Source organism: Procambarus clarkii, chromosome 39, assembly GCF_040958095.1.
Source record: "Procambarus clarkii isolate CNS0578487 chromosome 39, FALCON_Pclarkii_2.0, whole genome shotgun sequence".
Classification (NCBI taxonomy): domain Eukaryota; kingdom Metazoa; phylum Arthropoda; class Malacostraca; order Decapoda; family Cambaridae; genus Procambarus; species Procambarus clarkii.
In genome coordinates, this window is record NC_091188.1 from 8400316 (window position 1) to 8415951 (window position 15636).

A 15636-nucleotide genomic window follows, 5' to 3' on the forward strand; every position below is an offset into this window, starting at 1 on the left:
AAAAATCCATGCCCAAAATGGCTCCGTTTGTGGGCAATTTACGGACGCGAAAGATTGGGAGAGTAACACTTACAATATCCCCACTTCCGAGGACGAGGTTTAATGGGGTTTCGGGGAGTTCGCCAACGAAGCCCGTTGACTGATCATCGTAACGTTTAGACAACTCGATGCCACACAGCTTGGCGTTCCTCTCGGAGATGAAGGTGATGGCGGAGCTTGTGTCCACCACGAATTTGAGGACTTGTTTACCCAGCCTGGCAGGTAGCCTTAGTAGGCGTCCTCTGCGATAGAGACGCAGAGAGAATCGCTGCTATCCGACTTAGAGAGGCTCCTGTCTCTTTTTGCCCTTCTTTGATTCTTTTGCCTTTTCTGATTTGCTTTGTTTTTTATTCTTTTTCTGATCCTTTTGATTCTTTGATTCTTTTGCTCCTGCTGATTGGTTCTGTACTTGATTCTTTTTCTGATCCTTTTGATCCTTTGATTCTTTTGGCCCTGCTGATTGGCTCTGTACTTGATTCTTTTTCGAAGACATGTTCTTGCTGCAGACCCTGGGAAGAACTTGTAATGTTGTTGTTTAAGATTCGCTACCTGGAATAAAAAGCTCCAAGTAGCACGGGCTATGGTGAGCCCGACTAAGAGAAAAGAACTTGACAGTTCGTACGCTATATGGTTCCTTCAATATATTAGAGGATATAATATAGTTAGGTTAGTAAATAGTGGAAACTTTTAATATTTAGTAAACCAAACTTTAGTAGCACTTTTAACACTGTTGAACGAAAGAGATTGATAGAGACGATAAGAGGCATATATATATATATATATATATATATATATATATATATATATATATATATATATATATATATATATATATATATATATATATATATATTGGTAAGGAGCTGTTAAACTAGATCAGAAGACAGCTCACACAGGATCACCATTAATGGACTCTGGTCCTGTGTTTGATTCTGTTGAAATCAATTGGCTCGCACAGTATCAAACTAATAATGAAGAAGAGGCGGGGCAAGTTCAGTGTCGCCCGGCTCTGTCTTGCGACTTATTGTGCTCGCCATAGGCATAAATTATTGACTTAGAAAATGGTCTGAAAATTGGCAGATACAGCTCAATGTTGGGCTCTAAGTCGATGTAAAAGATAGGAAAGCAATAGGAAGCTCTCTCTCTCTCTCTCTCTCTCTCTCTCTCTCTCTCTCTCAAGAGCTGTTATCCTACCGCAGCTCATCTGAAGCCTGCTCCTACAGACCTATTTATTTCATGAGCCTATTATATGAATCATTAAGAATAAGCTTTATTTATCTCTTAAGTAACAATCATATAAGGAATAGGATGAGCCTGAAGCCGAGCTCATCCCGCCTCATCCTCCTCCTCCTCCTCCTATACTCCACTGCCCCCCTATCGTCACACAGCCCAACTGGCACACCTCACACCTCTCACCATACATCACCTGCAACAGAAAAAAAAGAAGGAGGAAACATAGCAATTGCGATCCAATCCTCCTCTTCCTCCTGCATGGGACTGCGTCACCTTCAACACCTGCTGCGTATGGTGGACGCTGAAGGCAGCAAGTTTTAGTAACAGGACATTGCAGATATCAGGTGATTCATGGGGCATTGCAGATATCAGGTGATTCATGGGGCATTGCAGATATCAGGTGATTCATGGGGCATTGCAGATATCAGGTGATTCATGGGGCATTGCAGATATCAGGTGTTTCGTGAATAAATCGTGCGTCTACACCCTGTGGAGTGGACAATAAGGAGGGCAGCATATCATGCTGTTGCTGGTATTGGTAGACGCGTCGGATTCTACTGGTCGGGGATGAGCTGCGACTCTTGTGCCCCGCCTCTCAACACTTACTCTCGAGTGATGTATAGGTTCCTTAGCATAGATTGGTTTTCCTTTATAACTGCATTTAAGGTTATGAATGGGCTTTGCTTCACATCTCTTGCGTCAGTACGTAGAGCGGCTGGCTGCTGTCTATGTGGTCGGCGGTTCGAGGCTCAAAGTGTCCAGGTAAATGCCTGTATATTATATATATATATATATATATATATATATATATATATATATATATATATATATATATATATATATATATATATATATATATATATATAAGCCTATACTTGCATAAACCACAAGTGAAGATAAACAATCTTTGGACAACACCCACACTGGTGGGTGTTGTCCAAAGATTGTTTATCTTCACTTGTGGTTTATGCAAGTATAGGCTTATAAGCTGGACACGAGTTCTCTCACATTGACAGTGGCTTGACGAAAATTGCAGACTGACCCCTCACTCATCTGGTGCCTTCGGGAGGTAGAGATGTTTGAGATATATATATCTCGAACTATCTACTTCTTTTGTAAGGTCTGATGGCGTAGTGGGTTAAAGCATACTAGTTATGCCAGCTACTGGAAGGTAGTTGTGCTTTCTGGGTTCGAGTCCCACTGGTGGGTGTTGTCCAAAGATTATATATATATATATATATATATATATATATATATATATATATATATATATATATATATATATATATATATATATGTATATATATATATATATATATATATATATGTATATATATATATATATATATGTCGTACCTAGTAGCCAGAATGCCCTTTTCAGCCTACTATGCAACGCCCGATTTGCCTAATAAGCCAAGTTTTCCTGAATTAATATATTTTCTCTAATTTTTTCTTATGAAATGATAAAGCTACCCATTTCATTATGTATGAGGTCAATTTTTTTTATTGGAGTTAAAATTAACGTAGATATATGACCGAACCTAACCAACCCTACCTAACCTAACCTATCTTTATAGGTTAGGTTAGGTTAGGTAGCCGAAAAGGTTAGGTTAGGTTAGGTTAGGTAGGTTAGGTAGTCGAAAAAACATTAATTCATGAAAACTTGGCTTATTAGGCAAATCGGGCCTTGCATATTAGGCTGAGAAGTGCGTTCTGGCTACTAGGTACGACATATATATATATATATATATATATATATATATATATATATATATATATATATATATATATATATATATATTGTGTCCAGGTAAATGCATATATTATATATATATATATATATATATATGTCGTACCTAATAGCCAGAACGCACTTCTTTGCCTACTATTCAAGGCCCGATTTGCCTAATAAGCCAAGTTTTCATGAATTAATGTTTTTTCGTCTACCTAACCTACCTAACCTAACCTAACCTAGCTTTTTTTGGCTACCTAACCTAATCTTACCTATAAATATAGGTTAGGTTAGGTTAGGTAGGGTTGGTTAGGTTCGGTCATATATCTAAGTTAATTTTAACTCCAATAAAAAAAAATTGACCTCATACATAGAGAAAAGGGTTGCTTTATCATTTCATAAGAAAAAAATTATAGTAAATATATTAATTCAGGAAAACTTGGCTTATTAGGCAAATCGGGCCTTGAATAGTAGGCTGAAAAGTGAGTTCTGGCTATTAGGTACGACATATATATATATATATATATATATATATATATATATATATATATATATATATATATATATATATATATATAATGGTATAGAGTCAACTGCTCAATACCAGCTGAGCCAGACTACAATATATATATATATATATATATATATATATATATATATATATATATATATATATATATATATATTGTGTCCAGGTAAATGCATATATTATATATATATATATATATATATATAACTGAAAACTCACACCCCAGAAGTGACTCGAACCCATACTCCCAGAAGCAACGCAACTGGTATGTACAAGACGCCTTAATCCACTTGACCATCACGACCGGACAAAATGAGGTGATAGCCGAGGCTATTTGAACCACCCCACCGCCGGCACTCGGATAGTAATCTTGGGCATAGCATTTTACCAAATCACCTCATTCTTTGGGGCACACGTGAGGAACACAAATGCGAACAAGCCTGAATGGTCCCCAGGACAATATGCAACTGAAAACTCACACCCCAGAAGTGACTCGAACCCATACTCCCAGAAGCAACGCAACTGGTATGTACAAGACGCCTTAATCCACTTGACCATCACGACCGGACAAAATGAGTTGAGTTTTCAGTTGCATATTGTCCTGGGGACCATTCAGGCTTGTTCGCATTTGTGTTCCTCACGTGTGCCCCAAAGAATGAGGTGATTTGGTAAAATGCTATGCCCAAGATTACTATCCGAGTGCCGGCGGTGGGGTGGTTCAAATAGCCTCGGCTATCACCTCATTTTGTCCGGTCGTGATGGTCAAGTGGATTAAGGCGTCTTGTACATACCAGTTGCGTTGCTTCTGGGAGTATGGGTTCGAGTCACTTCTGGGGTGTGAGTTTTCAGTTGCATATTGTCCTGGGGACCATTCAGGCTTGTTCGCATTTGTGTTCCTCACGTGTGCCCCAAAGAATGAGGTGATTTGGTAAAATGCTATGCCCAAGATTACTATCCGAGTGCCGGCGGTGGGGTGGTTCAAATAGCCTCGGCTATCACCTCATTTTGTCCGGTCGTGATGGTCAAGTGGATTAAGGCGTCTTGTACATACCAGTTGCGTTGCTTCTGGGAGTATGGGTTCGAGTCACTTCTGGGGTGTGAGTTTTCAGTTGCATATTGTCCTGGGGACCATTCAGGCTTGTTCGCATTTGTGTTCCTCACGTGTGCCCCAAAGAATGAGGTGATTTGGTAAAATGCTATGCCCAAGATTACTATCCGAGTGCCGGCGGTGGGGTGGTTCAAATAGCCTCGGCTATCACCTCATTTTGTCCGGTCGTGATGGTCAAGTGGATTAAGGCGTCTTGTACATACCAGTTGCGTTGCTTCTGGGAGTATGGGTTCGAGTCACTTCTGGGGTGTGAGTTTTCAGTTGCATATTGTCCTGGGGACCATTCAGGCTTGTTCGCATTTGTGTTCCTCACGTGTGCCCCAAAGAATGAGGTGATTTGGTAAAATGCTATGCCCAAGATTACTATCCGAGTGCCGGCGGTGGGGTGGTTCAAATAGCCTCGGCTATCACCTCATTTTGTCCGGTCGTGATGGTCAAGTGGATTAAGGCGTCTTGTACATACCAGTTGCGTTGCTTCTGGGAGTATGGGTTCGAGTCACTTCTGGGGTGTGAGTTTTCAGTTGCATATTGTCCTGGGGACCATTCAGGCTTGTTCGCATATATATATATATATATATATATATATATATATATATATATATATATATATATATATATATATATATATATATATATATATATATATATAATGGTATAGAGTCAACTGCTCAATACCAGCTGAGCCACGAATATACATTCATACAAATATACATAGATACATATATATACATATATGAATACATTCGAATTATCCTCTTCCAATTGCTTCTCCACCTCCCTCTTCCCGTTTATCTCTCAAACATATCCTTTCATTCCCCAGTTATCACCTTCCATTACCTCTTACCATACATCAATCATGCCATTTCCTCTACCCGCCCCCTCCCCTTCCTTCCCTCTGGCATCATTACATAATTCCATCCCACCACACACCATTTCTCTCCCTCCCTCCCTCTATATACCTCCCTTCCCCCCCCCTCCCTCTATATACCTCCCTTCCCCCCCCTCCCTCTATATACCTCCCTTCTCCCCCCCTCCCTCTATATACCTCCACCTGCTCTCTCCCCAACCCCCCTCTACCTCCCTCTCCACTCCACCCATCACGCCTAATAACCAGCTTATGTAATAGTCCCGGAATCCGCTTCTTGGGCATTGTAATTCCACGAATTTATAGCAGGTAACCATGGCCTCCGGCCCGGCTCTGATTGCCCCTTCCTCAACCCCTTCAGTTTAAGAGGGTCAACTTGTACCCTTTCCGCGAGCGCTTCCGAATTACGAGAACGTCGATATGTGATTTGTTCGCTTCTCTGTGTTGGAGAGCAACGGAATGTGGTGTGTAGGGTGAGGGAGGACTATAGGGAGGAGGGAGAGGGCAGGGGTAGGGGGGGGGGGGGGGAGTTTTGGTGGAGAGGGCTGGTAGGGGGTAGTGGGGGCATATATTATACTCACAGGTGGTCCTTATACACTTACAGGTGGTCCCTATAGACTTACAGGTGGTCCTTATATACTCACAGGTGGTCCCTATCCACTCACAGATGGAATCCTATCCCTCATAGATGGTTTCTACCCTCATGGAGATAGCCAACTCCACCACAGGTGGATCCAATCTCTTCAGGTGGATTCTATGCTCTCAATTATGAACTCCACCTCCATGGACTCTACCCATGGAGATAGAGTCTACCCTTGCCTATGAACTCTATCCTCACACATGGACCTTGCTCCTATTGGGTGACTATACCCAAAGATGGACTCTTTTTTTTTAATGAGGGGAGGGGGGGGGTAAAATATACATTGTAAAGATGGGGATAAGTAAATGCTTTGTATAGATGAGGGTGTTATCTTGATGTTATAGATATGATTCTCGTCATATGTCTCCCAGAAAGAGTAAACCCAGGCTTACTTATTCATAAATATATATATATATATATATATATATATATATATATATATATATATATATATATATATATATATATATATATATATATATATATATATAGATAGATATATATGTCTAACTTAAGCTTGGAACACTCTAGTGATCCAACGTCTATAATGTCAGCCGGCAATCTGTTCCGGAAATCAACTAACCCTGTTACCAAACCAGTATTTACCCAGGTGTTTCCTAAATGAAAACTTATCCAGTTTATATCCATAGCTTGGTGTACTACTTTGTACTGATAATATTTAATACTTGATGAATATCACCTTCTTATGCCCAGTGATCTGCACACCTCAGTCATGTCTTCCTTAATTCTTAGCTCCATATTGAAGGCTTCTGATTAGTGGGATTAACATTGTAAGACTTCGCTGAAAAAGTCAGTCTTACCTGAGCCTCGCGAAAAATAGTGACATTGATCGCAGGTAAATCAAACGTTCCCGTTATGATGAGTCTACAATGACCAAATAGTTACAGTGAACTTCAACAGGAAACAGCGCTGATCATTTAAAAATTCCTACCTTAATAAGGTACAATCCTCAGGCGCTGACATGCAGCCGGCCCGGGCAGCTGCGGGTACATCGTAGATCTTGTATAGCATAACAACGGCCACAATAACGACGTTTCATACAAGTTTTAGTGTGAACCTTGTGTGTGAAACATTCACTGGTCCTTCACGCGCGCTATATTCACCCTTTATACGTGCGCACTATTCATTGTTTTTAAGCACGCCCCCATTCACTGTGTCTACGCACGCCCCCATTCACTGTGTCTACGCACGCCCCCATTCACTGTGTCTACGCACGCCCCTTATTCACTGTGTCTACGCACGCCCCCATTCACTGTGTCTACGCACGTCCTTATTCGCTGTTTTTAAGCACGCAGCATCCAATGATTCCGGAGCAATATATCTGTGTTATTAAGAGATCCTCACGTTACGCCGAGGATGCTGCAAAAACTTTATTTAACTATCTGACTTTTGAGTGTGTGAGCATCTCTTCCATACTCGTCTTTGTAATTTGGAATATATATAAAAATAAATGTATTTTCTAAACCATTCTGCGACGAAAAGTATAAGATACAGCAGCCTCCGTCTGCAGAAATCTAAGACGCGATGAGGGATAAGCCCGTTTGAGTGTCTGTCATGTCAGATGGAGCAAGTAAGGGGGAAATTTTTCTCGTATCCTTTCCTCATTCCAGTGGTAATGAGGCGCGGAAAATGTCCTCATGTCTGTGTATACTAGGAAGGATGAGCTCCGGGAGACGCCTCATATCAGCAGAATCTGAACCAAAGAATATGCTGGTATGCAGGCGATGATTAACAATAACGTGGCTAAAGTATGTTGACCCGACCACACACACTAGAAGGTGAAGGGACGACGACGACGACGACGTTTCGGTCCGTTGAAACCGAATCACAATCGACTTAAGAATGGTCCAGGACGGACCGAAACGTCGTCATCCCTTCACCTTCTAGTGTGTGGTCTGGTTAACAAAATGCTAATATATCTCCCTTACTTCAGCTAAAGCGGATAAACTTAAGAAAAACGGGAACAGGTGAGAGAAGTGTCCCCCGTGTCCCCTCACACCATCAGGAACAAATCAAGGGAAAAAATATAACTTAGGTACCACCATAGTCATTTACAAGTCTTATGTTCCCAAAATCTGCAATTCTATCAATATTGCATTCATCACCACGTTAATTGGCCGAGTGATGAGGATCGTTTGTGCAGTGTGGTCGTTGGGGGAGTCGTTAGCGGGTTTTGACTGCTCGTTTGTGCAATTGAGGCCGCTGATTATACCGCGAAGAGCGCCAGTCTGCGGTATATACGAGGATTATACGCAAATACGCGGGCACGGCGCAGTAGACCCCCACAGTGTCATGAATAATGCGGTGAAGGAAGCTTTTGTTGTACCTTGGACACGCGTATATGTGTTAACGAGGTGATATAGCGCACTTTATTGATATATGAGTATAGTTATATGAGGCACTAACAATTGTATTCCTTTGTTTCCTGTTGTTATCTGTATTGTGGCAGGGGGGATATACGAGAGGGAGAGAGAGAGAGAGAGAGAGAGAGAGAGAGAGAGAGAGAGAGAGAGAGAGAGAGAGAGACAGAGAGAGAGAGAGAGAGAGGGAGAGAGAGACAGAGACAGAGACAGAGACAGAGAGACCTACCTACTTTTACTATTTCTCCTGAAACTAGTGCTACTTCTACTACTCACGACAACAACAGCAACTAGTTCTGTATCTACCCACTTCTACCACTACTGCTTCTACTTTAACCATTCATATTACTGCAGTTACTACTAATACGTACCAGAACCAGTACCAAAATAATTACTAATCCTCTTGGCCACCTTCCTAGCTCACCCTCCCTTAATTACCCTGACATTCATCACCCTAGTTCCAAGAACTTTTGAATATTTGGAACACGGATGAATATCTAACTGTTGATGCCTTGAAGGTGTATCCAGAGTTGGGGGGGGGATCATAGAATACCAACTAGGACGTTTGGTCAGAGACCGGGCCGTGGGAGCATTGATCCCCACAAACCAACGCATGGTAAGGTAAAATATTACCCCCTTCCTCCCACCACTATTATGTTTTCATATATTTATATAAATTCACTTTAACTCAAATTATTTACGCAAAATAAAAATATGAAAAATGTATAACTCGGAAAATAATTCAGATATAAATTACAACGTTTAAGTGCCTCGTTTCAGAGCCAATAAAGAGAACACAATACACCTGCAATCAGTGCCACGAGTCCCACACCTGTGTTTAATCTACGGGCTCACCATAGCCCGTGCTACTTGGGACTTTTTGTACCAGGTAGAGAATCTTTAACAACAACAACAACCTGTGTTCTTGGTACCGGCCCCCCCCCCCCCCCTGCTTGTGGCACTCTTTCAAAGTCTAGACTTTATTGACACCAGGGAAAAAAGTCCAACCGTCCCTTGTGAAGTCCAATGTAATGAGAATACTGAGCCAAGTCCAGGATAAATGGGTAATATTTTCACAGAGATCACATACACTAGGGAATTGAAATTATATATTATAAAATTATATATAATCATGTAATTATATTTTACTGAGGAGTTATTTGAGTTAAAAAAAAATAGATATATATATCTTCCTTGTGTTCTGTCTGGGCGTCATTTGAGGAGTATTTTCAAGGGTCCCTTGACATAAGCAACGATAATTTAATGTTACTATCTGAGAGTAGTGTTGGGACTCCTAATTGAGCAAGGGAGGTTCTTCCTTGAACACCGGGTTGGTAACGTCTCTGATGACTTCTGAAATTCGGTAGAACTGAGTCACATTTCCCTCAGCATAAAGCTCCCTCAGAACTCCACCAGAACTCCACTAGAGCTCCACTAGAGCACCACCAGACCTCCAGAGCTCTACCAGACCTGCACTAGAGCACCACCAGAGCTCCAGAGCTCTACCAGACCTCCACCAGAGCTCCACTAGAGCACCACCAGACCTCCAGAGCTCTACCAGACCTGCACTAGAGCACCACCAGAGCTCCAGAGCTCTACCAGACCTCTACTAGAGCACCACCAGAGCTCCACTAGAGCACCACTATTGTCACCGTGGTGAATGGTGGTGCTCTGAAGGTCTCGCAGTCTCGGGTGAAGCTCATGTAGAGCTTTGAAGATTTCCCTCTTCGTCAACTATCCTAAGTGAGCCAAAAAAAAAATGCTGACCTGCTCATCCCTCCCGTAAACAGCAGCATAACCCCCCCCCCCCCTCTCTCTCCCTACATACACAGTAGCTTATCCCCCATCCCCTACACAGCAGCAGCAGCAGCAGACCCGCCTCCCTACACAGCAGCAGCAGCAGACCCGCCTCCCTACACAGCAGCAGCAGCAGACCCGCCTCCCTACACAGCATCAACACCCCCCCCCCCTCCCCCTCACCCCCACACATCAGCAGGAGTCCGCAACCATCAGCTGCCACCCCCCACCCCCCCACCCCCCCCCCCACCCCCCCCACCCCCCCCCCACCCCCCCGGTACCACTGACCGAGCAGTTATCCGCGTCGCAATTATCTGCCATAAATCCCACAGGTAAGGTCTTTAATCGGATTTACATCGATCTCGGCTGCAAATGATTAATATTTGATTAGGTAACCCGCTGGCCCCCTGGGCCCTTAGTGTGGCCTGCATACATTAGCCTAGGTGGGCCGCTGCTTGTAGCCGTGGGCCCGGCGCTCAGGGCCCCCATACTATGGACGGTGTACCTGTATCTTACCGACTGTATTATAGGGGCAGTTTACCCATGCTTTACCCTGTGCTGTATTGTACTGTACCGGGAGTCTGTATAGTGCCTGTAATCTGTACCAGACGCGCCTGTGTGTGGTCAGGTGTCTCGGTAATGAGAGAAGTATGTGCATGCAACGGGCATTCGATTTGCATGTTGATCTGGGTAGCTGTGTTGGTGATGCTTACCCCAGGGTCATGAGATGATGCTTACCCCAGGGTCATGAGATGATGCTTACCCCAGGGTCATGAGATGATGCTTACCCCAGGGTCATGAGATGATGCTTACCCCAGGGTCATGAGATGATGTGTACCCCAGGGTCATGAGATGATGCTTACCCCAGGGTCATGAGATGATGCTTACCCCAGGGTCATGAGATGATGCTTACCCCAGGGTCATGAGATGATGCTTACCCCAGGGTCATGAGATGATGCTTACCCCAGGGTCATGAGATGATGCTTACCCCAGGGTCATGAGATGAGATGATGCTTACCCCAGGGTAATGAGATGATGTTTACCCCAGGGTGATGAGATGATGCTTACCCCAGGGTCATGAGATGATGCTTACCCCAGGGTCATGAGATGATGCTTACCTCAGGGTAATGAGATGAGAGGATGCTTACCTCAGGGTAATGAGATGAGAGGATGCTTACCTAAGGGGTAAAGCTGGAATTATACTTATTCACTCTTGCCCTCGAACAGTAACGCACATGTTCACAAACACGTGAACACGTCCACGAACATAATCCTTTGAACACGTACTAACACTCGTACACATACACAAGCACGTCAACACGGGCCAAGACTCGTACACAAGCACGTTACCACGGGCCAAGACTCGTACCAAGACACGTACACGTAGGCATACAAGCAGGTCGACCCAAGCACGTGGGCATACAAGCAGGTCGACCCAAGTACGTAGGCATACAAGCAGGTCGACCCATGCACGTGGGCATAGAAGCAGGTCGACCCAAGCACGTAGGCATACAAGCAGGTCGACCCAAGTACGTAGGCATACAAGCAGGTCGACCCATGCACGTGGACATAGAAGCAGGTCGACCCATGCACGTACGCCCTCCTCAAAGGTCGACAGAAGCCTGGCTGACTTCTGTTTTATAATATTCCCTTATTATTAAAAAAAAACTAAAGCAATGCATAAATAGGATTACCAAAATTGGTGTATAATTGAAATACTTCGAATTATCAAATTAACGGTTTGACACGACAAAAACAGAACAATAATATTTGTATAAATTTTCTTGTGTGTGTTTTCTCGACAAATGAACCACGTTCCGTAGACATGTTGACTAGGTTACAATGCCACTATAATGTTTAGTATAGCAATTATATTCAACACTCCTGTTGAATATCATTGATGAGCGACTGTCATTCTTGAATTGTTTCAGCACATTCAGAGACCGTTCACCTGAAGCTGCTGGTGATGCAGGGAGGTTGAAGCAAGTCCTCTCGGGTAACAGTGAGAGAGGGAAGCACAGCAGCAAGCAAGTCAAAATTGCAGGATTTACTGAAGCAATTCCTTTGGCTTGAAGTCTAGTTCCAAGTTCACGGTAGGATTCCCAACTTGAGGTAATGGCCTCGTCACACAGATCGCTTGATATTTCTTTGGTATAATTCCTTCGGAAGTGTTTTTTTGATTAACGTTGATATTCTCTACCAAGACAGTCCCTTCCCCCCCAAAAAAAAAATGTTTCCTAATTACATTAAACTAATCACCCAGCCTCCTAAACACGAATTAATGCTCAAAAGGGAGCAAAGAAGACATTGATTCCTTAATGTTATTTACAATCACCTCATTGCGAATCTTGTGATTGCAGGTAAACTCATTCGACAATATACGATGAAATCTTAATATCATGATAAATGTGCGAGGATATCTTTGGAGTAGGGAAGTGGGATCGAACCATCGCGTTAGGGTTCGTGGGATAACGCGCTCCTAGGGTCACTCTGAACGATGCTGAGTCGATTTCGCTGTCCTGCTCCAAAGATTTTCCCCAGGAAGACAGTGTCAGTATTCCGACCCTGAGCTACAAATCTACCTTCATTCGAGATCGTTGAATGAAGGCAAATCTACACAGTTTGAAGGCAAACAAATCTGCCTTCATTCTCCGATGTTGACTGAAAGCTCTCAACATTCAGCTCCACCAACACATCACAGTGAGCAACCTAACCTTCCCTAACCTAACCTAACCTAACCTAACCTAACCTAACCTAACCTAACCTCACCTAACCTAACCTAACCTAACCTAACCTAACCTAACCTAACCTAACCTAACCTAACCTAACCTAACCTAAAGAGATGTTTGGCCATTTATCTCATAATTTATATCAAATGAGTTCGAGCATACACAGTAAAAATTAAGTGATTCGAATCTATACTTACGGTAATTTTAACTTGACACAAAAGACACAATTGATGAAAACTTAATCATACGCATCAAATGCGGTGAGCCTGGGTGATACAACTTGAGTATTACCCACCTTTGATGACTCTTATTGAATAAGATGGACATATCTGATATGGTTCCAGAGTAAGTGATTGTACCTTGTACCACGATGAAGCTGGTCAACACCTCCACCGAACAAGGTCAGGTTTCCACAACTAGACAAAATGAATTATAAGTTTCATTCAAGTGACTATAGAATCATACTTGTCATCCGCGTTAGGCATACTATCCTATTAGGCTTGAACAACGCAACAATTTAAATTCAAGCCCAAACTCCTCTAGAATTGTTAACATTCAAGCCCAAACTCTTATAGAATTGTTAACATTCCAACATAAATTTCCTTGGGCCCGGGAAGAAGAAGAAGAACCAGACCACACACTAGAATGTGAAGGGACGACGACGTTTCGGTCCGTCCTGGACCATTCTCAAGTCCATTGTGATGAGGAAGTAGAGACAGGGAATAAATAGGCAATGACACGTCAACTCGTGCCTATTGATTGCCTGTCTCTACTTCCTCATCACAATCGACTTGAGAATGGTCCAGGACGGACCGAAACGTCGTCGTCCCTTCACATTCTATGGTGTGGTCTGGTCAACACACTTTAGCCACGTTATTGTGACTCATCGCCTGCCCAAGAAGAAGAAGAGAGACAGAGAGAGAGAGATTTATCAGGGGAAATTGCCAAGCCTTTACGACTATATAGCACTTGGAAGGGGGACAGGATAAGGAGTTGGGATGGGACGAGGATAGAAAGGAATGGATGTAAGTTTATGATTGTATGAAAACAATCCCTCCCTGCCTTTCCATACTGTCAGTGTTGCTCTGTGTGCTTGTGTGTGTGTGTTTATAACTTTGTGTCATGATAAAGGTAAAGTCTAATATTTAGGGTGTTGCCCTCTGTGAATGTTATTAATTAAGGCCGCGACCTGAACCTACAGAGAGAAGAGTGATTAAGTATGTCACTTTGCACCCTCTATGGGGGGGGGGAGGAGGGATGACAGCCGCCCCCCTAAACCAAACACACGACGAAACTACGACGTTCGAACAAGTTGTAACACCTTCGAGAAAGTTGTAACACCCAATATATAACAAGTTGTGACAACTTTCTGACACGTCATAAAAACTTTATAACATGATGGAAGAACTTGGTAATACAAGTTGTAACAAAGTAACAATATAAGAACCGTTAGGTAGTGGGGAGGGGGAGCCGGTCGGCCGACAGCAGCGGACAGCACGCTGGACTTGTGATCCTGTGGTCCTGGGTTCGATCTCAGGCGCCGGCGAGAAACAATGGGCAGAGTTTCTTTCACCCTATGCTCCTGTTACCTAGCAGTAAATAGGTACCTGGGTGTTAGTCAGCTGTCACGGGCTGCTTCCTGAGGGTGGAGGCCTGGTAGAGGACCGGGCCGCGGGGACACTAAAAATCCCCGAAGTCATCTCAAGATAACCTCAAGATAGTGTGTTTGAAGAGTGTGCGCACGCGCGCGGTGGTGCTGATGGGGAGGGGGGGGGGGGCATGAGAACCCAGGCCGAGCCTCGAACCCCGGGAACACAAAATAACAGGCCAGATAAAGCGGTTCCCCCGGCAAGATAATGACTCGTAGTAGGCCATTTTTCCTTAGACATGCCCTGATGCCGAGACCTCAGGCGGCCGGCTGGCCACAGTGTCCGGAATGGCAAATGACGTTGCCAGATCCTACACTTATTAACTCCCTCTGACAACTGATCCATTCGTCGCCCCCAGGTTGCTCTGTTAAATGAATCCAAAATATATTTTTCCTTTCCGTTGATCAAACTGAAGGTCTTGAAGGCCTCAGTCGACTCGCTAAGACATTAAACTTAAGATCTTTTTAAGCGTTCTCAACCCGAACACGGCTACCACAGGAGATTTGTATAAGTCCTATGTAATTTGCCGTGATTCTTGAAGCGCATCTGTTATTTCCTCATCAAACCTGGTATTCTGGAGAGTCAGAGTTGCATTTTAGCGGCAGACAAAGTGGGGTTTGATCCTCCATCAGTGTCAGAGCAGTGTTGGATCACACTGAAGAAGGCCACTGAGGTCTTGGGGGGTTGGGGGGGGGGGTGAAGTATTAGGCTGGCAACCCACATGGAGGGCAAGGTTTAACGCTGGAGAAAATGGAAGCTTTAAGCTCTGTCTCATATATGTTTGGTTCGTTAGATTTTTGAGGCATTTCTTCTTTATCATTTGTGATATACTTCATGTTCGCAGTTCTTTCTGGAACTGTTGGTATTTTGTGTCATCTATTGGTGGGTTGTATGTTTCCCCTCTGTGTGTGTGTATGTTGTATGTTTCCCCTCT

General features: G+C 43.4%; 1 protein-coding gene across 1 annotated transcript in view; it reads right to left on the reverse strand.

Annotated features, from left to right (window-relative positions):
- Positions 1-319: 319 nt before the first annotated feature.
- The window catches only part of LOC138372496 (probable serine/threonine-protein kinase samkC), a 41659-nt gene continuing 26342 nt past the window's right edge, over positions 320-15636 (reverse strand). Inside the window, exon 4 of the mRNA XM_069337967.1 lies at positions 320-548. Coding sequence (XP_069194068.1) covers positions 320-548 — 229 coding nt within the window. The remainder of the gene's footprint in view (positions 549-15636) is intronic.